The sequence below is a fragment of the Pelecanus crispus genome, chromosome 9 (genome assembly GCF_030463565.1).
Source record: "Pelecanus crispus isolate bPelCri1 chromosome 9, bPelCri1.pri, whole genome shotgun sequence".
Taxonomy (NCBI): Eukaryota; Metazoa; Chordata; class Aves; order Pelecaniformes; family Pelecanidae; genus Pelecanus; species Pelecanus crispus.
Genome location: NC_134651.1, coordinates 26,422,221 through 26,445,047, shown reverse-complemented (window position 1 = coordinate 26,445,047; position 22,827 = coordinate 26,422,221). Strand labels below are relative to the sequence as shown.

Sequence of the window (22,827 nt, the reverse complement as noted above, 5' to 3'; positions counted from 1 at the left end):
CTCTTCCTACACTCTCAGTGCACACTATGGGACTTACTCCTGTGGTGCCTTGGACTCTCTCACAAAACACGAGGTACACATGGGAGAATGCAATTCACGATTTTCTGGTGTTCTACAAATGTTTGCTTGCCAGTGACAACAGCCCAAAACAGCTGAGGTTAAATCAAAAAGCTCTGGCCATGGTTTGATAACCGCTGGATGTAAACAACAGGGGAAGAAAATATAGCAAGTCTCTTCCTTACCCCAGGCACCCAGGGCTGTAGTCAGGGATTCTGAGCACTAGGAGCAGGAAAACTGCTAGAAGAGCATTTGCTGCTCTTGTTTTTGAAGAAAAGTGGTTATCCTCACTGTGCAGCTTTGTGGAGCTTTTGCAGACCCCAGAAGCACCACTGCTGAATATATCAAACATACAGGCACACAGCCTCAGTCAACATAGTTTTAGTTATAGCTTAGCCACAAGAAAATATAATGCATATTTTATCCTTGCCTTCTCATCTTGTGAAGGTCATGTAAATGTAACAGAGTATAGGGAAGAGAGAAAGAAGGTATAAGAGTGCAAGGGATCACTCATATGGTGAATATCCTCCACTCTTCCAATGAAAAAGTTTATTAGTTTACCCCACCAAAAAAAGCATTCTGTGTGTAACAGGATGCCAGCTCTAGCACATTAGACAAAGACATTGTATTTTTGCAGAAAAAATATTTTAAATCCTGTTAATATGTTGCTCATTGCATCAGTTAAATTTAGTAGTACATTTTTAAATTGCAGTTCTCAATCACTGTCAGCACTATAAAAGAAACTAGCTAAAAGCACTTACTAAAAAGGCATGTCTTTCACATCCCTAGAGTGAATTTAATGGGGAACAGGAAGAAGCAGTGAAGACCAAGCCTACATTAAACTTTGCACCCTCTCATCTACCAGTAAAGAAGTATGTAGACCAGGTTTTTTTCAACATTTCCTTTATGCCTTCAGTACACTATATTTCAAGTCTCACATCAGTCCTGACCAGGCTGCTCGTTAGTGGTTTTAAACTTCCCGTCCAAAAACACCTAAGAGGAGAGTTACCTGCTCAGGACCTGTGCTTCTGCATTTCCTCACATCGTCGTCCACTTCTGTTAAGGACAGTGCCCTGATGGAAGGCCCAGACCCTGTCATTACCCACTTGTAAGTGGTACCCACAGTAAATGACATTTGAAGTCCCATCCGCTTTGTCATTATTGCTTTGGTTGTTGACCTCTCTTATGATTCACAACAAGATCCAGCATCCTTCCTTATCCTACCTGTCAGAAACCAACCACTGCAATACCTCATTGATTGCAAGCTGCTCTCCACCTCCCCCAGGATGGCCGTAGCGGTGGTTGGAGCTCCGGAAGTCCTCATACAGGTCCTCCTCACTTCCCACATCATCTGTTAGAGCTGTCTTATCCAGTGCCCCATCAGTGATCACTACAACAACAAAAAGAACAAATTGGTATAGACCACAAGATCCTCAGCAGCACTGTGTTAATTATATGAGCTTGGCTGGGGTGAGGGACACTATCACACAGCATAAAGGGAAAAAAAGACAAGGAAACTATATAGGCAATTTCAGGGCACAATTCCAGCCTGGTGCACACCCATTTTTCAGACAATTTTTCTCCATTCATATTTTGTTACCATAAATAATTGTGTCTTTTTTAGACTGGAAAGTATTATTTTCAATAATTCAACAACTGCTGCGTGTTGCAAAGAAAAGATCAAGTAAGAATAAGAAAACAGGCTCTGAAAAAAAGGCGCAGGGCAGAGACGACACAAACATGATTTGATTAGGACATTGTTGTGTTGACAGGAAACTTGACTACATAACAAGCTCATGTCTGCCAATTCATACCTTGATGATTATGATTTACTAAATCCTATCACACCAAGGAAACTCTCAGCCTTTGGAAGAAGCATTCACCTTCCTCTTTGTCCACACATTTAATTTTTTGTTGCCTGAAAGGGTGTTTGCTACAGAAGTATCCATTATTACCACAGGAGGACCATTCTGCTCAGCACAGCCCCCAACAAGATACAGATAATGGAGGGTTAGCAGTCTGTAGCTAGAACAGGCATTGAAGCCTCAAGATATAAGCATAAGCCCGAGAGAAATAAAAATCATGGCATTTATACTCCTTGCACAGAAGAAAATGGCACTTCATCTGTTTCATAGGCAGGAACTGTTTCCTGAGGTCTCCTCAAGGTATTAGCAAATACTCTTCAGTTGCATGTTGACCAATCATTCATTCATCCCATACCAGTATAGGCTACTGAGCATAAACTTTTTGTTCTCAAGTCTGTGAAAAATGTCATTGATTAAAGAAAACATTTGCTGACATATTCATCTGGATTAGCAACTGCTAGGACAACAGTTTCCATGACAAAGAGGTGGGCTTCACAAAGATTTCTATGCATGAAGTAGCTAACACAAACATGATGCAGAGAGCAACAGCTGATATAACTAGTAATTTTAATGGACTTGACACAGCTATGGTAGTAGAACTGAATGAAGTGAAAACACAGATATTGCTGTCGGCACTCCTGGTCTTGGGTGTCCAAGTTACACATGATGTCACACTCAAAATTTTTGCAGAACAGGTGAAGAAAAAGAAAAAAAAATCTTTGAGCTTCATCTTGTACAGCTTGAACAGGAGAAGCAGCACTCAGAATCTGGGAACACAAAGGCCTGTTCTTGAGCCCTCTCATTTCACTCCATAATGCAAGTGCATCTTATGAACCTAATTGTGTCAGTGGGCCAAGAAAAAGGGCCTAAGGGTTCATTAGCTTATGATTACCTCAAAGCAAAGGCTCCCCAGTAATACAAAATAAAGTGCTGTCAGAGGTTACAGCAAAACCTGCAAAGATCATCCTCATCAATGCTTTCATTACATGTGATGTTTTGATAAGGCTGCATCACTTGATTACTTCTAATAACATTGTAAGGTGTAAATTCATTGTAGCAGCTATCAGTTCAGTGCAGTAACTTGACATCAAAATGAGTGGAGTATGAGCTATTTTTGAACTAAATACTTGATTGTTTATGTTCTGAATTCAATAAATACGCACAACATAGCAAAGACATATTCATTGTCTAAGCCTGGAACTCCACCCAATATTGATGATAGTTCAGGACATGGGGGTGCATATGAGCTTATGATTAAAGCAGAATGTTCCGTGGAAGTGTGTAACTACCCAACTATTCAGCTTTAGGTGGCATTTCACAAAAAAAAAAAAAAATCAAGCACACTCACAGCTTTGCTCTGACACATCATATCATTATACAGAAGTTCTCTAGTGAATGCATGCCAGTAGTATAGATTGCATATAAAGCAATTCTGGGGCTAAAACAGCCCATTAATATAAAACTCAAAACCAGCTGGAATGCCACTGATGTTATTTCATGCAGAATTACCATGGTTTGCACTTAAATTTATTTTTAAGAGCATTAAACTATCACATTTTGATCATACACTGAAAAACATTTGTCTGATAGTTAATGGTTGGACTGGATGATCTTAAAGATCTTTTCCAACCTAAACGATTCTATGATTCTGTGATAATGAACAACTTTCAGTGTATTAGTACAGCAACAAAAACAAATTAAAAATATTTTTCAAGAACAAATAAAAAGAAATCATTTATAAGAAGGGAGTCAGCAGTCAATTCAAAACCTTCTTTGCCTCCCTCTGATGTCATTTTTTTTCCCTTATTTTACGTACAGTTTCATTGTTTTTGCCTTATGCATCTTCTGCTATTTTCACTGCTAAAAGTAATTTTCAGCTTGAAAAGTGTTAATTGACATCTTTAAAGCTTTTGTTTTTTTCCCCCCACATTTTCCTATTTGTTCTCTGATCTGTGCTTAGATGAAAAAGCAAAAGCTCCAGGGAGATATTTATCTGTATTACTTAAAATGCTCTATACCTCTGCTAAGTGCCTTGAAAGCTGTGTTTGCTTTTACTAGAGATCTGTTTTTCTTCTCTGATCTTACCAAGCTCATCAATTTTCTGCAGTCTCTAAATCTGCTACTGCATTTTGGATTAGTTTTCCTGACAGAAAAGTCCTCATGGACGTATTTCACCAAAAACTGCAGTTAATAGTCATATGAAAGTTCTCAATCCTTGAGGAAGAATGGCCCAAGATAGCCATTATACGTTTTCCCAAACTCACTAATGTTCCAGGGAAGAATAAAACTAATGAAAAATAAGAATTTGCTCTGAAGCAGCTTACATGGGAGACATGATTACAAATAAATAAATAAAACAGTAGTCTGGAATGGTAACCCAATGCACTAGAAATCCATCAGAGAAGTAGGAGAATGAAGGTTTTTAATGTAGGTAGTGACTCAACATGCACAGCATAAACTAGGTCAAGTAGAAAAGAAGCAAGCACTATACAAAAATCTTTAAAGACAAGTTAGCAGAGATTGCTGAAATAGTCTATCAGCTTCCTCAACGGCACAGTACTAGTTGGACAGGCAGCTATTAAGCTGCACGGTAGTTGACTCTGATGCCTCGTTCCTGCCACCCCAAATGCTCATCTCCATTTAACACTGAAATCCCTTGGTACAGTCACAGCTGGCCTCTCCATGTCTCTCTGAAACAATGATCTGACCTGTCCCTGGCAATCAGACACCACCAAAGAACAATGTTCTGTCAAAAAATAATGCCAAGCATCCAATTAGCTCAAGCAGAATTCTCCATGTTTTATACAGCTGTTCTGATAAATTCCACTAAATATGGCAACAAATTCCATACATAGGAACACAGGGAGGGGTTGTCACCAACATGTAGTACTACAACCTTCTGTGCAGGTATTAAAACTCTGCTTTATACTGTTGTTAGTCCAAGCCCAAGCTCGGGATTTATGTCATTAAAGTACAAAAGCAGATGGATAATTCTAGTAATAGTAGCTCATGAAAGAATACCGCACAAACCCTTTTTTATGCATCTGGATAGAGAATAAGGTGTCAAGAGCCTGCCTCCACGAAGAAATACCTTGGGAATATGAAGCAGCAAAAGTCATACAAAAAATGGCATGAAAACAGCAACTGACACAGGTGGCCTGCGTTTAAGTGCCTGAGCAGACAGCACTGAGACAGGCAACATTCAAGGACAGTCACAAAAACAAAAGGGAAGAATTCTATAAAAATCAAATAAAGCTTGATCAAAATGGTCCAGAGGAAGAAGGTATATGGGTTCACCCTTACACCTTCCTATAGGCTTTGGGATGCAGGCATAAGCAGTAAGCAGTGGGAAGGGTCCTGGCTGGGCTCTGCTTGTGCCCGCACCTTGCTGAAGGGGAGCACTTAAAAGGTCAACGCCAAGCAACCCTGAGAGGTACTTCTCCTACACAGTTACAGAGCTCTCCATCTCATCAGAAAGCCATTGGAGCTGTTACCAGCTCTGTGGTTTCAGACAGAAAAGCACTCTGTGCGTGCAGTGAGAGACAATCCATGCAATGGCCACAGTATAAACCATGGCTGTACAACTCCTAGCTGCCCCAGGTAGTGGCCTGCCAGCTGCATCCTGCTTACAGGTAAGTTTGGATAATTTGAAATGTATACCGGCAGCTGCCTGTATGGTAGGATGTTTCTCTTGGGAGCCACAATCATGTCTGTCTGACACTGGAGAACGAAACAGCTGGGCTATACTGAGACAGCCTTGATTGTAATAAACTACAGAAGATGGTGGGGAGGGAAAAATGAGAAAAACCTTGTGTTGTTCATCTAACTGGTGAGAAACCAAATGAATTTGGGATTAGATGATCTACTGAAGGTCACAGACTGAAAATTAATATTAAGCATTAGTCTTAACTGAACTCTGGACTGTGTCACCTAGTACAGGTGACACTGTTCACTATGTCTGAGCTCCTCTCCTCTCTCAAAGTATGGACCTGCTTCATACATTTCAAGTGCCAGGAATCAGTGAACACAATTTGTTGTTGGCCAAAAAAAAAAAAAGATACTACCACCACCAAAAAAAACCCCAAAACCAACCAACCAAAATGCACCCCACCCTCTCACTGGAGAAACACAGAATAAATTTCTAGAACAGTTTCCTCAGAGCAGCTGGGCACTGCAGCCCCAAATCTAGCACAGCCTCTTAACAAAGATCTCTCAAAGTCACATGGGTTTATGTCTTAGCTGGAATAAACCCCAGTAGCTCCCCGTTGGCAAGGATCTCCAGCCATGTGTCTGGGTCAGAAACCTGAACAATGACCCAGGACTGAAGGAAAATGGGCTAGAGGCAGTTTCCCCCAAATTTTGGTTATCTGCTTTCACTTGGCATACAGCCTATAGCTTTTAGGGTTAAGGCTGGGACAGGAACCCATGATGATTAGAGACAGCTTTGAAAGCCAAAAGCATCCATAGTTTATTAAAAGCACATTATATTAATGACAAAGGGAACAACTTCTGTGTATTTGTAGTATCTCTCTTTCAAGTGTGGTTTTTTCAGTACCACATCCACACATTTAATTTGTCTCTGTAGCATTTACATTTAAAATAATTCACCGAAATAACAGTAGGAGCCTGATTTACACTCACAGAGCAAATTAATTCAGAGCTAACAACATCATTCCCTCTGCCTGACTGAGCAGAGATTGCTGTGGTTGTGTGCAGTGCCCACAGGAAAGTGCATTGCAGCTGGTGAAGGGAGTAGTTCAAGAGATTTAAGGTGATAAACAAAAGGGGTGTGTGGGGTGGGGAAACCAAACCCAGACTACATTGCCCAGGTGAAAAGAGCCCCTCCACCCTCCTCTTTGCCCATTCTGAATTGCTAAACCCTCATCTCCCTTAGAAATAGCAGCCACAGTAGTGCTGCAGCCTCCATCAGTCCTGTTCTGAATTATGTGCTTCATTTATCAGCTGCTTGATATACAGAGGTCCCTATGCAGCTGCCACAGTAAAATCCATCAGAGTGATGTCATCCCATTTCTGCCCCAGCAGTGCAATTCTCCAGCTCTTTACTGTGCTGATGGACTCTCTCATCATTCTGCTTATGGTTGTGGGCCAGTTTAACAGGAAGAGGGAAGTCTGGCAGGGAATTAGCAACAAGGGAACAACAACCAGTTAGTATGAGCTTCATGAGGGGAAAACAAACAAACAACAAACCCACACAAACCCAAAAAACCAACCAAGGACATGGGCCTGCAAAGCCAAGCCTTAGAGAACTAAGGTCCCTGTGATGACATTTCTGAGCAGGTAATGAAACTGTGTTCAGTGAATCTTCAAGGGGAAAAAAGAACACAGAATGGGGAAGAGAGGCAGAAAACATTTAAGTGGAGAAAGCAAGCTTCATCGCCTCCATTTCAAAGAAACATTAAGAAGGGAAAGGATTCAACATAACAAAATTAAATTAACATTTTGGTATAATGCCACAAATAGAATTGCTGTTACGAATGAAACCAGTTTCTAATTAGCTGAGGCAAAGAGCAAATCCATGCTCAAAAACAAAAAGGACACAGTTCTTCAATGGAAAGCTGAGCGCAGGTCCTCTGTGGGTCTGCTGGGCACATCACCCAGGGTAACATTCATCAGCAATAATGCACTGAGCCACCCACTCATGTTTCAAGAGTTTTTAAATCCCAATTAGAATCTAAATGACTTGCAGGGAGGCTTAAGGGAATTCTCAGCTCTCTCGGGTAGCGGAGATAATTATGGGGAAGAGAGATGCGGATTATGAATGGCTCTGCAGCTCCGACTCCCACGTTACCACTTGCTACGCAGTTGCAGCTTGGTCTGCTTTGCCTTGGCAGACATGCAGCAGAGACCTGCCCCCAGTCCCTTCCTTGCTTGTTGAGTGATGTTATGAGTGGGAGAGAAGAGGGGGAGCAGTTTAACTAGATTTGAAGAAGAGTGGAAACAATGGGAAAAACAGATAGAAAAGCAGATAAATGTACTTTCTTGATCCAAAGCCTGATCCTTTGTTAAAAGCCCCTCTGTTGTACTGCATACAAACTATTAATTCACTTGCCATGTTCCCGTCACAGCTACTGATGTGGAAAAAAGCAGGTTTGTCCTCCTACTCTACGTATTTGTTGTTTATTTGCTCAGGTCTGATTACTCACCCATACCAACCTGTTTGCTCTCATTTTTCAGATGGACATTTTTGGAAATGCTATTTATTTTATGTCTGGACAATGTTGAACATGATGGGGCCAATTCTAGTTCAGTCCTTTGAAAGTTCTATCACAATCTAAACATTAAATCAATCATAGCAATCAAAACTAGCAGACAAATCCTGTCTACTGTCCAGGCACATTCTTTAGCATATCCTTGGTAGGATATACTGGTTGGAATATCTGGCGTGTCATTTACTGCCCCAACAAGAAGTCTTATTCTTTGACGTAGCTGCTATTTGAAGGAGTTGGATGGGAAGGGTAGATGAAACTGTCCCTCATAATTTTTCAAAAGTTTCCTCTGTGGAAGACTAAAATAGTTGCATTTCTTGTTTCTAACAGGTAACAAACACCAGCATTCGAAACTCAGGCTGAAGTTTTACCTGTCCATTTAACTCTGCTGATTAGCCCTGTGCCTGCTATGCCTTGAAGCAAAAAATCAAACCCAGACCAAACTCCCCCCCCTTGAAGTGGAAAAACAACAGCAGCAACAAAGCTAGCACTTCATCAGACAACTGACTCCCAAAATACTGACAGGCTGCTGGCTGGGAAACAACGTATCTGACACTGTCTAGTAGAGCATGGTCAGGGCCAATTCAGATCAGCAGTAACCTTGGGTGAGTTTTCAGCTCACCTGCAAAGATGAAAATATCATGTCCATGTCTCCACATCCACCCATTCTTACGCAAAAGTGTAACAACAACTGAGGAAATTCAAGCAAATGAGCCAGGAAATCAGAACAATAGTTATTTACAGTGGACAACACCTACTTCAGTAAACATAGGAGGTAAAAGCAACATCAAAGAGTGTTAGTGCAGCTGAAAAGCCTGACAAACATGACTTTGAAAGGGCTTTGTCAATAAGATTTCAGGTGCTTTATTTATTTATTTATTTTTAGGAAAGCATCCGCTCCAGCTTTCCAAAACCTTATAGGCACACCCCACAAGTTGGAAGATCAGCAATCTGGCAAAAAAAGACACAGCGGTTTCTTAAAAGATTATTCCCACAGATTCCCCTATGTGATCGCAACATCTGCCAGTACTTCAGTGCACGCTTATGTGTGGCATCACTCCTAAAGATCACCTTTGGGCTTTTCTCATCTTTTGCTTGCACAAGTATATGAAACTTTCCGGTGGGAACACGCAAAGGAGCCACACTACCTTACTGCTACCATTCTTACTGCTTTGCCATTACTTAATCTGAGTTCATCTAAACCAAAGCCCTGGTTCATACTCGTACATACTCAAACTCTGTTTTTGAATCTTTTTTTCCCCTCCTCCAGAAAGCAAACAAAAAAGCCTCAAACAATTCAGACATAATCAATGCTTCTAGTTATCACCAGTCCTCAAATGGAGATCTTCAATAGAAAATGCTCCCCCATATTCTCTCAGGAATTGTTATTCCTCCTACCTCTGCAGCTACTTTCCAGGGACTTAACTGGAGTTTTTTTTAATGCAAGTGCTGTTATCTCCCAAATCTCACACTGCCCTTGTCTGTTTTAATTATATTGATTTAGCAACAACTTCGTAAGAGCACTCACAGAAGAGTGTTAGAAACCCAAGCTATCACAGGCTCTCGTAATCCCTCCTTTCTTGTACCTGTTACTTTATTAAGCAAAGGAAAGAATGTAAACATGCTGTAGGACATTCCAGCTGATTTATATTTCCAAAGATTCTGTGCTTTTATTATGTCTTTACATCCAAGTACATCCTCAGAAGACCAAGAGCTCAGAAGCTAAGTCTTTGCTAAAGATTTTGTTGCCAAAAAGCTTACAGTTTTCTTCAGTCTTAAGTCACAGTCTAGAAACAAGAAAATTCCACTATACACTAAGCTTTAACTACTGGCCTGGAAAAGACCATGCTGTAAAGAATGGTTAAGGTCATTTTTATGAAGAATTGTCACAAGGAAGTAAAACAATTCATATCACAAAAGTCTTTAAAATATTGCACCCAGTCATGCCAACTTTGCATGGAAATATCAACTTCCTTACTCTATTTTTGTGACAGTCAAACCTAGAGTGGGGGGGGGGGGGGGGGGGGGGGGAAGACATGGGTCTTTCTTATAATGGAGTAATCCGCATTATAACCTGAATGATTAAGAATAAAGAATTATCTTGATAATAATTTAAAATGTTTGACAATACAGCCACCTTTGGTTAAGGCAAAACTATTTAACACCAGAACCTGAAACAAGGCCTGCAAGCCTATAGCTAGCTAACTGATACAGTGAACAACACAAATGCACTGGGCACATATTGCTTCCAGCAAAGTCAGCACAAAGCGCCACTGGTTGGCACTTCTGAAAAGCAGGCTGTTTATGTAAGTGTCTGAAGATGGATTTAAGAGGCTAACTTTGAACACTTAAATTTGAAAAATGTGACCTTTGTTTTTTCCCAGAATTCTGCATAATGCTATAAATCCAGTCTTTATCTTTGTGAGGCTATCCAGGCTGACAAGTGGCTTATATCTATGACCTTGTACCACAGAAGTAATTAAAAATGAATGCCATGAGAAGACTTTTAATTGCTCTTGTGCATTATCAAGTGTAAGTCTCAAGGGGCAGCAAGATGTTTTGTTGACACTATTTTGATGACCAGTCTTCATGTAACACACAACAGATCTGGTTTCATATTAGGGCTACAGTCTTTTCACTAAAAACACTGGTAAAACTGCTTTACCTTTACGAAATCCCTCTGTCCCTATTTATATTTTAATCCGAGTTCTAAGAAAATCCCCACGAACAAGCTACCAAATATTTCTGAAGGTAGAACAGGAAATCAAGGATTAATATTATTTAACTACAACTGCCATGATAGCTAAGGGATAAGGGTCTTTGCAGCATACATGTTTGAATCACACAACACTACACAAAGAAAGGAGGCAAAGTCAGGTTCTGAGTTAGGGTGATTCTTCTTTGGTGTTACTCAGAACAGATTTGGGAGATCAGCTCTAAGCAAACTACAGGAGAGATGCTGAACATGGCCAATTGTAATCCAGTCTTTATATTTTGAGTAGACAAAGACACAAGAGCGTTTCCACTGGAAGATGGGTGCAGAATGAGAGGGTGACATGTTAGCTCAGTTTAGAGGGACCTCACAGACAGAGACAAGACGGAAATTTCCAACTCACTCAGACATTGCTTATTTACAGTTCTGTGAGTGTAAACATCGCTGCCAGAGTCCAGGACTGACTGGTTTTAATATCCAGTGCTGCTATATCACCTGTGTGGAAGACCGGCTCTACAAAACAATGGAAGAAGGTTGGAGCACAGAGGTGACCTGGATGAGAGGATGGTGCAGTCTTGCCCTCACTGCATGGCTGGGAGTATGCTTCACACCAGCTCTAGCAGTAGTCCCCACACCAGTCAGCCCTCACTACCTCCAGACTTCCCTGCCAGTGATATATGGGAAAGTGAAAGATTCTGCACCAAAATAATTTCAAACTGTACATGGTTAGCAACATTCTTATGAAATATATTAAGAACTCAAGGACAGGCCTTACAGCCTTATACATTCGATACTGTTCATACTGTAGCAGGAACAGAGCATCCCACTGTGAAGTATTTGCTCCCCGGGAATCTGAGTGTGCAGATATGATACATTACTGCAAATCAAATTTAAAGAATTAAGCTCGAGGTACTGAACCTGTTGATTGATGCATCTTAATAAATTTCAAATACCATAGGAAAAAAACCAGAGAGACTTCACATTCAATAATTTTAAGTTTCCTAGGAAACTGGTGTGAGAAGGTACCTTATTTCAGAGTATTTTCACAACATTCACCGCCAGGTCCGAATTGTAGCTGAACGTGTGAGGTGCAGTCTCACCCTACAGCAAGAAAACTCTTCCAAGGAGAACATTATTCCTCTTGGAATACATCAAGTATTCAGTTCAAAGCCATTATTAATCATCCCTCTAAAAGGAGAAAGCATTCTGGCAAGGTCACATTGGTCAGGGTGCCTTTACTAGTTAAATTCATTGCTTAGGATGTTTACTGCGGGCTTCAACAAGGAAGTAAGAATAGCAGAATTGGTAAGATCAGCATTTCAGCAAATCATGAGCCTGAGATGCTAAGTGTGCATTTTGAACTATGAATTCAAAATGACACATTACCACTTACAGATCATTGGATGCAACACAGAATATTTTGGAACCTTTGGAGACCAATTTAAAAGTTGAACCCATCCCTAGCTGGAGATGGTAAAATTAAGCAGCAAAAGTATATTGACAGAGGCAGCAACGTAATTTCAATTCTGACTAATAAAAGAGCACTACTGATGAGCAGTGACCAAACTGAACAAGGTCTCCTAAAAAGGTAAGAGAAGATGAAGCCTTTTCAGAAGTCACATTACCTAAAGCAAGCCTATCCTTCTTTTGACCAGTACATAACAGCATACAGTCAAATGCAGCTCTACTTAAGGCACATGTCCCTTTTCTGACATTATTCTAGAGAGATAGCTGAAGCAGTCAAAATAATCTTTGCAAATTTGACATTAATGCTGTAACTTGCAAAATCAAAACAGGCTAAAACAAGGACAGTGCCTTCCAGAGCAACTCTGTTCGCGTGTTCTAGTGCACAGCACTGGTCAACAAACATGCAATTCTTTATCAATTGTTTGAACTTACAAAACAAACATAATAATTCTTTCACTTAAAGGCAGATATGTCAAATTTGACCTTTCCTGTGATTAGCCAAATTTTAAAACATTTAATTCCACAGTGCCGCTGTTATTGTTTCCATTTCTGAATTGATTCTTATTTAGATCCCATACGCCACCAATGAGAATAGGAAAATGCTTTGTTTCTGAACAGAAACTGTGCATTTACTATTTCCCAACCCTTAGCTTTTCCAAAGTAGCTAAAAAAAAAAAAAAAAAACCCACCAAAAAACCAAATAAGTTGCTCCAGACTCCAGCCTCACAATTCTGTTCTAGTTTTCCAAATATATCTCCAGCTACACTGTATCCAACTGAGGGGCAGGGGAAAAGAAACAACCAACCCAAGCCCCATGCCACCTAGCTTTCAGAAGTGCTCAATGTATAAAATTACCTTTATCCTCAAATACACTGAAGGATGTGCTGTGGTTTACTAGTTACACAATGATTTGATCCTTCAGCGTCTAAAAATCACTGTTCCTCAGAACTACAGTAAATGGTGAAAGATTTCTTCCAATAGCAACTTACCAATGTAGAAGTGAAATTTAAATTAACCTTATTTTCCAAAGTTCTTATACCTGATGCATATTCACTTATGATGATAAATCCGAGTGTCCAGTTTCTCCTTTCCCTGACAATTTAACCAAGATGATTTCTCTATCTTTGTAGCCCATTTTTTGCCTATGAGCTTTACTCTCATATATCAAAATTTGATCTTTTTAACAAAGCAGCACAGATTCTGCACACTCAAATCCTATGGGCTGGTAGTTTTAGTACCCTTATTCCATTTTCAAATGAAGTTCCAAGGAAAACAAAAACAGTCCCCCATATTTACAAACAGATTATTTTTCCCAAAGAGAAAAGCATTACAGAACTGGATGTGGTTGAGGTATATTAAAAAAAAAAAAAAATGCAATGAAAGGGCCACTTGTAAGTATCTGTATTTTAAGTTGGCTGATGACATAGCCTGGATAAAGTGTAAACACAAAATCTGTCAGTTTAGATTATATTTCTGTGAAACCAAGCTGCTGGCTTATGTTCATATTCATCATGAATGGTTCTGTGCAGTAGCATCTTCCTTTAAGTTAAGGCATAGCTGTTGTCTCTGTCTTGTAGATTTAAATAATTATTCTTTTCAGCTTTGGTGGTATTCCTCTGCACCGGAAGCCCAACTTCATAATTTCTGAGTGACAGACTATGCAATGCAGCATTATTACATTGAAGGACAACACTAAAGTATCAATAAAGGAAAGAGTTCCCCAGGAGACTACTGTCAAAAGATATTAATTTCTTCCTCCAATATATAAAAAAAAAAACCAAACCAAACCCTCTAAAACATATTCCCAGAAAATGTCCATCCAGCTTGGAAAGCCATCTATTTTTGCTTTCTCAGTGACCAGTGCTCTCAGCACCAAAAACATTTGTTTTATTTGACAAGAATGGAATGTGTAAAAAGTGACCTGGAGAGACCAACAGGAGGAAAACAAAAAAAAAAAAGGTAGGGCATGGTGCATATTGCATGCTGTATTGTCATGTGAACCATGGCAGATCTGAAGTGGCTCTCCTTAACATTCACTTCACTTCTCCAGATTTTCCCCCAGAAGCACTCATAGGAGATACTGGTCTACTGCTTCTCAGTTTCTGTGAAATCCAGAGTTCAGGGACAGAAGAGGATAATGACAGTATTGCTGAAATATTCTGAAGCAGCTTTAAAAGAGGATTATTCTAGTGATTAAAATCAGTGAGGCAGGCACATAGCACGTACTGGGGATCATGGAAGTTTAGCATGCTGTAAAATTCATGGAAAAAAAAATTAGGATGCATTTTAAGTCCACAAGGCCACGTGGGTGCAGCAATGATGGATATTCCATGCACATACATTCAGTATTTGGCATACTGAATTCAGAGTGTATGGTTAAACTGCAGCACACAGTATCAGCCTGACTCAGGGGGCGATGCTGCAATGCAGCGCCTTTGTGATAGCCTAGAAAAGCAAAATGATTAACAGACCTCATCCCTTACTCTTGCTCGAGATAGCCAGCACTGCTAGCAACTGCAGTCCTATACAGGACAATGGCAGACAAATGCAAAGAGCCATTCAGGTATTCCCCTTCTACTCACAAACTAGCCCAAAGCAAACTCACAAATCTTTACAAATTATCCTTTTGTTTATATCAACAAACTGTGTTGACCCTCTGTTCTCCCTTTCTTTCTCTCGATTCTGCAGCGATCAGAACAAAACCAAAGGATGAGGGAAACAGGGAACCACATCACCCTGTAGCAACCTCCCCACCTTCACCTGCTTCAGCCTTGTAGAGCTCTAAATTCCACTGTGTTAGACAGCAGCCCCTTCACAGAGGCTGTCATGCAGCTGACAGAGCCATTATACATGCAGATGATGTATATAAATCTCTTTACAATCCTGTTTCCTCGCACCTTGATTAATTACATTTCTGTCTGCCTTCTTTCCTTTCAAACACAAATGAAAAGAACGGGCTCTGAAAATGGGACTTCTTTTTTTTCCCTCTTGAGTCCTTTTCTGAACTCAGCAGGTGCAATTCTACTGAAGGCAGGAAACTACAATTTCTAGACTATGTTCCTGGCGTCTGCTTATCTTTCCTGCTGAAAACGTAGTGGATGTCATCAAAGCGTATCAGAACTTAAACAATCCCCTTGACCCCAGTATCCCTTTGCTGTAAATATAGTCAGCTTGTTTGAACTGGAAATCATTGTTGTTGGGAATAATTGCTCTGTACACAGCACTGTCTCCAATCAATTCCAGGACACATTTTCTGAGCTGAGTAAGTTTTCATTATTAACCTTACGGTAACCTTAAAGGTTTGAACTCATTCTCTTCACCAAACGGCACAGATCCCTGGTTGCATAATCTCAAAAATGTCAACAGCAAAACAATCAAAGCAGGTACAACTGCGCTTGCCTTGTTTCAATACAGCATGGCATTTCCAGTCTGATAAAGGTTAGAAAGATCTCTCAGAGGTGGAAGAAAAATTCTCCCCATGTACACATATCTCTTTTAATGGTGAACAGAGACTAGATGGGAGGGACAAAAAGAAAAGATTAATTCACAACTAAACAAGGTATTAGCAGAGAGATTATGAAAAGTATTATAATTAGTACTCCCATTATAATTAGTACTTTGAGTCCAAAGCAACAAAATAGTGTCCTTTGATGTTAGACTTTCCAGATTTTGGCTGAGGTGAAAGCAATATTGTAGGCAAAATATGCAAATTTTTTACTTGTACCCATCATTTCTCATCACATTCTGCAGTCGTTGGGATCACCAAAGGTATGAGTTGTCACTTAGGAGTGGGCTTGGGTACTGACAACCGAAATCCAGAAACAATTGGCACTCAGACACGATCATCGCAGTTCCAATGATTCCGCCACTAGATCTACTTCACTTTCTAGCCAACTCTAGTTTAATCCAGCCTTTTAGGAGACAGAGAAGCTTGTTATCAGGATGTTACTCTTCTGAGCAATGGGTTCTGGGACTGATAAAAAAAGACTGGGGTTGATGAAGAAATTGGAAGGTTTTCTCAGTTTCAAAATGATGACAGCTGAAGAACTCACCTGGAAATTGTAAGAAGGTGGCTTCTACACTCCTGGTGACAATGCTGCAGGCATGGCTGTGTACAAAATGTATTTGATTCACCTGGCCCTAGCTATTGCTAGAACATGTGAAAAGACAGCCTGTGAAATTGGTCAAACCCAAGCAAGAGCTAAGTTTGGTCTGTGTGAGGGTGGCTTCCTGACTTGACTACTATTTTCCTCTCCCTTTTGGGTAATGGAAATAGTGTGAACCCCATATCACCACAGTTGATGCTACTTCCTCAACTGAGAGTCCACCTTGTTCCTTAGAATAATCACAATTAGATCTCCCTTTTGAAAACACATTGAAATACAACTGCAGGAAGAGAAGTTTGCTTGGGTTTGGTTTTGGGGGGGTGTGTGTGGGTTGTTTGGGTTTGGGTTTTTTTTCCCCCACTTGCACCTAATTCAGCCTCCTGTCAATATTTTCCTAGGCACAAAAAGCAACATCTTCAGCATGGTCACAAAATTAATTACCTGGAAATAGGAGTTTTAGGCAGAAAAATTTCTCACATAAAAATCCTAGATATTTCTACAGTCAAGACCAGCACAAAACCCCCAATTATACAATGTGCAAAGAGAGTGCAGAGCAGACACTATCCCTAAGCCACCATAATGGCAAGATCACAACAGGAGTTAGCAGCAAGAGAAGTAAGCATGCAGGACTGCTCAGTGGACTCACAGCTAACCTCCTTGTCTTCCATTAGAAAGCAAGCAGCAGCAGCTTTATCTAATATTAGCAAGCAAAGGGGAAGAAGGATGCAGACTGCATCATATGGTGAACAGATCTACCTTGCCCAAAAAGGACACATGATGCAAAACATCTTTTCCCCCCAGTTATTAATTTATACTTCCAACATCAGTGAGTGAGGCTATTATTACCCATACTCAAGTAAATTCTCGCTTTCCTCTGTGTGATGTGGGAAAAGCAGAGCAAGACCAAGCATGCTGCTGAACAGGAGGACAAGCAAACAGAGAGTCCTGAGCATCACAGTACTGTTTTACTCCAAATCACTACAGTTACATCATTTTCCTTTCCCACACTAAAACACATCTACAAACAGAAAATTCTCTTCTGCTTTTAAGATGGAACTTTAAATTTTGTACTCAGCCTATTCCCCTCTCCAGCCACAGCCCTTTCTCTGTAATACCCCCATGATTCAAAGTTCTTTTTCCCCTGAGGAGGAAGGATCTGTCTCCCAACATACTGGCAGGGTAGAATATTTTCTGAATACATCATTAGTGCAGTGCAGCTGCAGTATAAACCTATAAAAGTATGCCACTCCTAATTTTTCTATTACATTTATTTATTAAGGAAAAAAAACCCCACCCTCTAAAACTACAAATACTATACCTGAACTTGGGATGTTCTAGCTTGCTTTCTCAGAATCACCGGGTAACCACTGCAGGGAAGAGTGGAGCTTTGACCAAATCAATATACTCTTTACCCTTGCATCATCCGTAGGCTTTTACCACGGTGGTGCCAGAAAGATACTCTGCTTGTTTTCCTACCCTCACCCCAGGAAGGGGAGCATGTGCCCCAGCCCCATAGCCACAACTAGTATTCTGTGGGATGGGCAGATTCCTTCTTGCTACCACTCAATATAACTACTATCAGTCTCCCCTGTAGTGAGAAGAGAGGATTTGGGCCTTAGAAACAACATATGAAGCCACATAAATTTGTTTCAAACTGGTTTCTGGAACAACTCAATTACTGGAACAAGCCCCTTCAATCTCGGACTAATGGACTGCATTTATCCAGTGAGAAACTACAGGCAAATTTTGGCTTGAGATAACTTGTAAATTGTATTCCCAGGCCCCACGAACAGCTTATGGTGGGTTCTAATGAGAGAGATGTTGAGAGCCTGCTTTGTTTTTCTCTTGGTCCAGCAGCTGATTTACATCTCCTTCAATCCTTCCCCAGTTATCTCCCTGCTGTAAGATGACCAAGTCTGCAGCTGAATGCAGCTACTTAGAAATAGTACTCAACAACACAGAGATGGCCCCAGAGGCATCACAGCAGAATCTGGAACCGTCACTCCCAGTGGGTATACAGTACCATTTTTAGTAGTTGCTGACCCATGTTAGAGAAAGAATGGGGTCAGGAAGGCAAGAAAACGCAGACATAGCACAGCATTGCTGAAAGACAGTCAGTGTGCGAGACAACCCACCAAAAATTGTGTGTACCATTAACTACTGAGTAGCACTTTGGTGCCAACAACATTTCCTGATAGTGTTTGGCATCTGGATTCTGTCTCCCACACACCATGAACTGATGATATCAATAAAAATGTTAAGTGCTATCATATCTAAATCAGTCACAAGTGATGTTTTTTGTTCATTTTTGGAACAGAATGGAGACTCACCACAGATAAGTTCTCCAAGACAGGGTACTAAGCCACATAGAACCCCAAACTTTATCTAGTATTTCCTCCTTGCATGTCTTGGGTAGTTTGAATTATCTGTGGAACCATCCAAATACCCTACTGAGTTCTACAATACTCACAACTCAAACGTCTACACAACACGTCACTGAAAGTGGAAAAGGAAGCCTGTAAAGTCATCTTCATCCTTGACAAATACATAAAATGCTTTTAAATACATAACAAGTTAGCAGGAAATATCTTGAAACCATAGCTGTGCTCCTAACTGTGCAGAAAGGATTTAATCCAACTTCTTCCAGAGTAAAGAACATTGGAATGGAACCAAAGTTGTTTACTTTACAGTAATAAAACAAAAAGGATCAAGGAAGCCAATTACTTGAATTGCACCTCAAAGCATAGGTGGTGGCCCAGTGCTCATTCTGACCTTGTCTACAAAAGGAGAGACTGGAAGGGAACCTCACAAAGTCTTCTTGACAGTCCATCTGCTCCAAAGCTGAATCAACAGCCATAGCAGCTTTTGAGAAAGGTTTCCCCAACCTCCTTCTCAAGGTCTTCACTGACTGACACTTCATAGTCTCTCCAGATAATCTCTTCCCAGGGCTTCTCCTAGCATCCAGTCAGAGTCATCTTTGCTACAGATTTCCCTACCCCCTCTACCCGCCAACTCTCCCCACCCTATGAATAACAAACAACTTATTCCCTTCACAACAGCTTTTTTAGGTACTTCAATATTCATGTCTTCTCCAATTCTCCTCTTCTGCACACCCCTAAAACCATCCAAACTTCTCCTGTAGGTCACATTTCCCAGATTACTCTTGTTACTTTCTTCTGGATCCTCTCCAACTCATCCCACAGCATTCTTATTGTGGTGCCCAAAAATATGCACTATATATCCTTTAAACTACACATACACTTCACAAGTCAGCCTACACGCTGTTTCATACTTAAAGCTAAGTATATTTAAATTATAGTTATGAGTCCAAGTCCTCTTTATTTTAAATTATAGAGAAGACTGATGTAGCACATTTTAGACTAGACTGGTCAACAAGAATACATTCACCATGAACTCCCTCAAATTTAGTTAAATTAAGGGCGCTATGTTTCTGGGCACCAGTAGGCGTTGCTGTCTTCACGGAAGTTCAGCGCTATTCCTCGGGAAACGTGCCAGACACTCACACACCCGCTCTATAAGCCCGGCGCAACGTGTTCTAGGACGAGCATGCTCTGTAATTTGGAAGTCCTCTTATCCACCGTGCCTCTCCTAATCTGCACTGGACACACAAAGCACAGTCACTGGTATCCACTTCGGCTTGAACTTTCCACACACCCCTTCAGAGAGCTCTGCTGAACCTGGATGTCTCTCATTTTCTCTATTTACTGCAGCTTAGTCAGATCCTGGAAAGAGACCTGTCGGTTCTTGTTGTGTGCAGCTCAGTGACCTTCAGGAGACACTCTTGCTGCTGAGCATTTTGTTTAGCAAAGAACGGAGGAAAAAAGCACAGAGCCAGGTCCCTGCCTTGCAAAGAGTCACACAGCTTGATGATCTGCTCTCTATAATGCAAAAGGGCAGAGTATTCCCTTCTCTTTTTTCCTACCCAGTTAGCTTGACTATAAATGTGATTGCACTGATAAACATCCACAGCAAGAGATCGTTTGCGCAAACTAATTAACTACTGCCACCAAATCATCATGTAATATTTCACTAGAAAAGTGCAGCCTACACTACTGTGTGACATTTAGCTTTTAACTGCACTCAGTCACCAGCAAAAAATTTTCAGATACTATTATTTGTGTTGGTTAAAGTTCCCCCTCTAGATAAAACATGTCAGATGCTATCGAAGGAGCATTGGTGCACTGGGTTAAGAAGCTGCTACTTGACTCCTGCTGCAGCAGAGGCTGAGGTCAAGGGGAGCTGCCCAAGCAGCCTGCAGGCCTTAGCTAGGCTGCGCTCACACCAAGGGCTTGGTATGCACTGGCTCCCCCTGCTCCCAAAGGGAAGAGGACATAGGAAGCAGGGGATTAGGACAATCTGGTGGAGCAGGCAGATCAAGCAGTCACTGGGGCATAGCAGGGAGGGAGGAATGCTTAGGGCAGGAATTCATGCTGAGCAGAATACTCCCACTCAGCCTCGTCTCCAGCCAAGGGGAACAGGGAGCAGCTCAGTTGGAGGGAGCAGAACAACTCACTTTCAGCGTACAGCTCTCACTGGATTTTGAAAGATTTTGACCAGCAAGGTTTGCTCTGAGTGATATTCACCTGTGCAAACAATGACAGAACAGCTGCACTAGATAATGCTGTCTTGCTCCAATTAGCTCGTGGCTGCTCACTAGCTGACTGTCCCGAGAACAGCAGTTTGCAGTTGGAGCATGACTTCTAGCCTCGCTTCATGCACCATTAACAAACTGGTCTGGCCAAGTTGCAGTTTGCACTTTACTCTCCCAGTAAATCTGCCTGTTGATTTTGCTCTGATGCAGCACCATGCCTGTGCTGTGGAGATCGGAGAATCCAAGGGCCTGAAGCCACTCTGCAATACAAGCCACTAGCTGATACTGATAGTTAGGACCAGCTAGGAGTTCAGTTAGGCTTGCACCAAAATTTTACTGCTCTCCTCAATCCTACCTCAATCCTAGGATGTGCAGTGCACCAGGGTAGCAAACACAATAGCTTTTTGGGTTGATTCCCATCTGGTACATTGTGGCCCCCAGAACAGCAAGGCTGTGCCAGCGTTAGGAATGAAGCTATTCACTGAAGGGAGTGTCTTAGCTTACAGTTACAGCACGAAGCACAAGGTGATTTTGAAGTTTTAATTCAAGACTGGACAGATCAATGCCCAAGTTAGCCCATGATGACCTAGCTCCAGAAGGACATCAATTCACTGTTTCAGCCAGGTTGATGAGGCAGGTTGTTAGTCACTGTCCCTGTCATAACGTGGCTACCAAGATCTAACCCATGCAGACATATCTGCTCATTCGTAACTACCTTGGAGGTCTTCAACAGTGCTCTGTTTTGACAGATGGAAGCTAACTTCCAAGCTCCTACCCACAGATCTTTCCAGGAAAGAAATACCAAATTCCATTTAAAGTTCTGGCAAAACAGGGCCTACAACAAACCGAAATTGAATGTCACAGGCTAAACTGTGAATCCTTTGCTCACCTTAGTATAGAAATCCTCTCTGCAGCTGTGCCTTGTAAAACACTGACATGTCACAAGTAAGAGCTCAACAGCCTGAGTAAGTGGCTCCGAATTCATACTGTGCTGCAGCACAGTCTGGAGCAGAACCTGGCCTGCCTCCCAGCCCAAAGTCCTGGAAACATGACCTCAGCTGCCCTCTTATCTTGTGCCCTATGTCTTGAACTTTACTCCCATTTTCAGTATAGTCTTGTAATCAAGCACAGCAAGTGGGGACTGTGAGCTCAGAAGATGTGGTAGTTTACAGTTTTCTGATTTTGCTTTAAGCAAGCAGTGTTTTGAAAGAACTGGGAGTTACGTGCCAGAAAAGGGTGCTCAAGCTGCAGACTACTTTTAAAAATAATTGAGGAAGACATTTCTATTTGTTCATATGATTTAGGCCATAACTGCAGCCTTGCTCTCTTCCACGTAGTCTTTAGTGAGGAGAAAGACCAGTGATCAGCAGCACAAGAGCTCAGACGCTTCCTGGAATTGTTGGGGTTTCATGCAAATGCATAAAATCCAGGCACCGCAGAGGTTTTTGCAATATAATCCCAAAGCGGCTTACAGGCCAACTCAAACTAAGATTGTTGTTGTGCCTGCCTGGTTACAATGAACATGCAATAACCTCTCAGATGATGGTGCCAAAGCATATGAATTTACCTCAATGTACGTGTGTTATATATAGCAATATGTTGTCATTAAAACAAAGCTCCACAGAAGTCACATCTTAGTCACCGTCTATAATCTCCCCTTGGAAACCATTTTGCTGCCCATTTACTCCAAGAATACAATTACTTTTTGCTGCACAAGGTGCTCAGTATGAGCATGTCCCGAAACTCTAACAGAAGTTTTTTTCAAAAAAAGCTTTGAATA

General features: G+C 41.2%; 1 protein-coding gene across 1 annotated transcript in view; it reads right to left on the bottom strand.

Moving 5' to 3' along the window:
- ARHGEF4 (Rho guanine nucleotide exchange factor 4) overlaps window positions 1-22,827 on the bottom strand; it is a 123,954-nt gene that overhangs the window by 44,977 nt on the left and 56,150 nt on the right. The window contains exon 4 of the mRNA XM_075717194.1: window positions 1,308-1,447. Within this exon, the coding sequence (XP_075573309.1) occupies window positions 1,308-1,447 (140 nt within the window). The remainder of the gene's footprint in view (window positions 1-1,307; window positions 1,448-22,827) is intronic.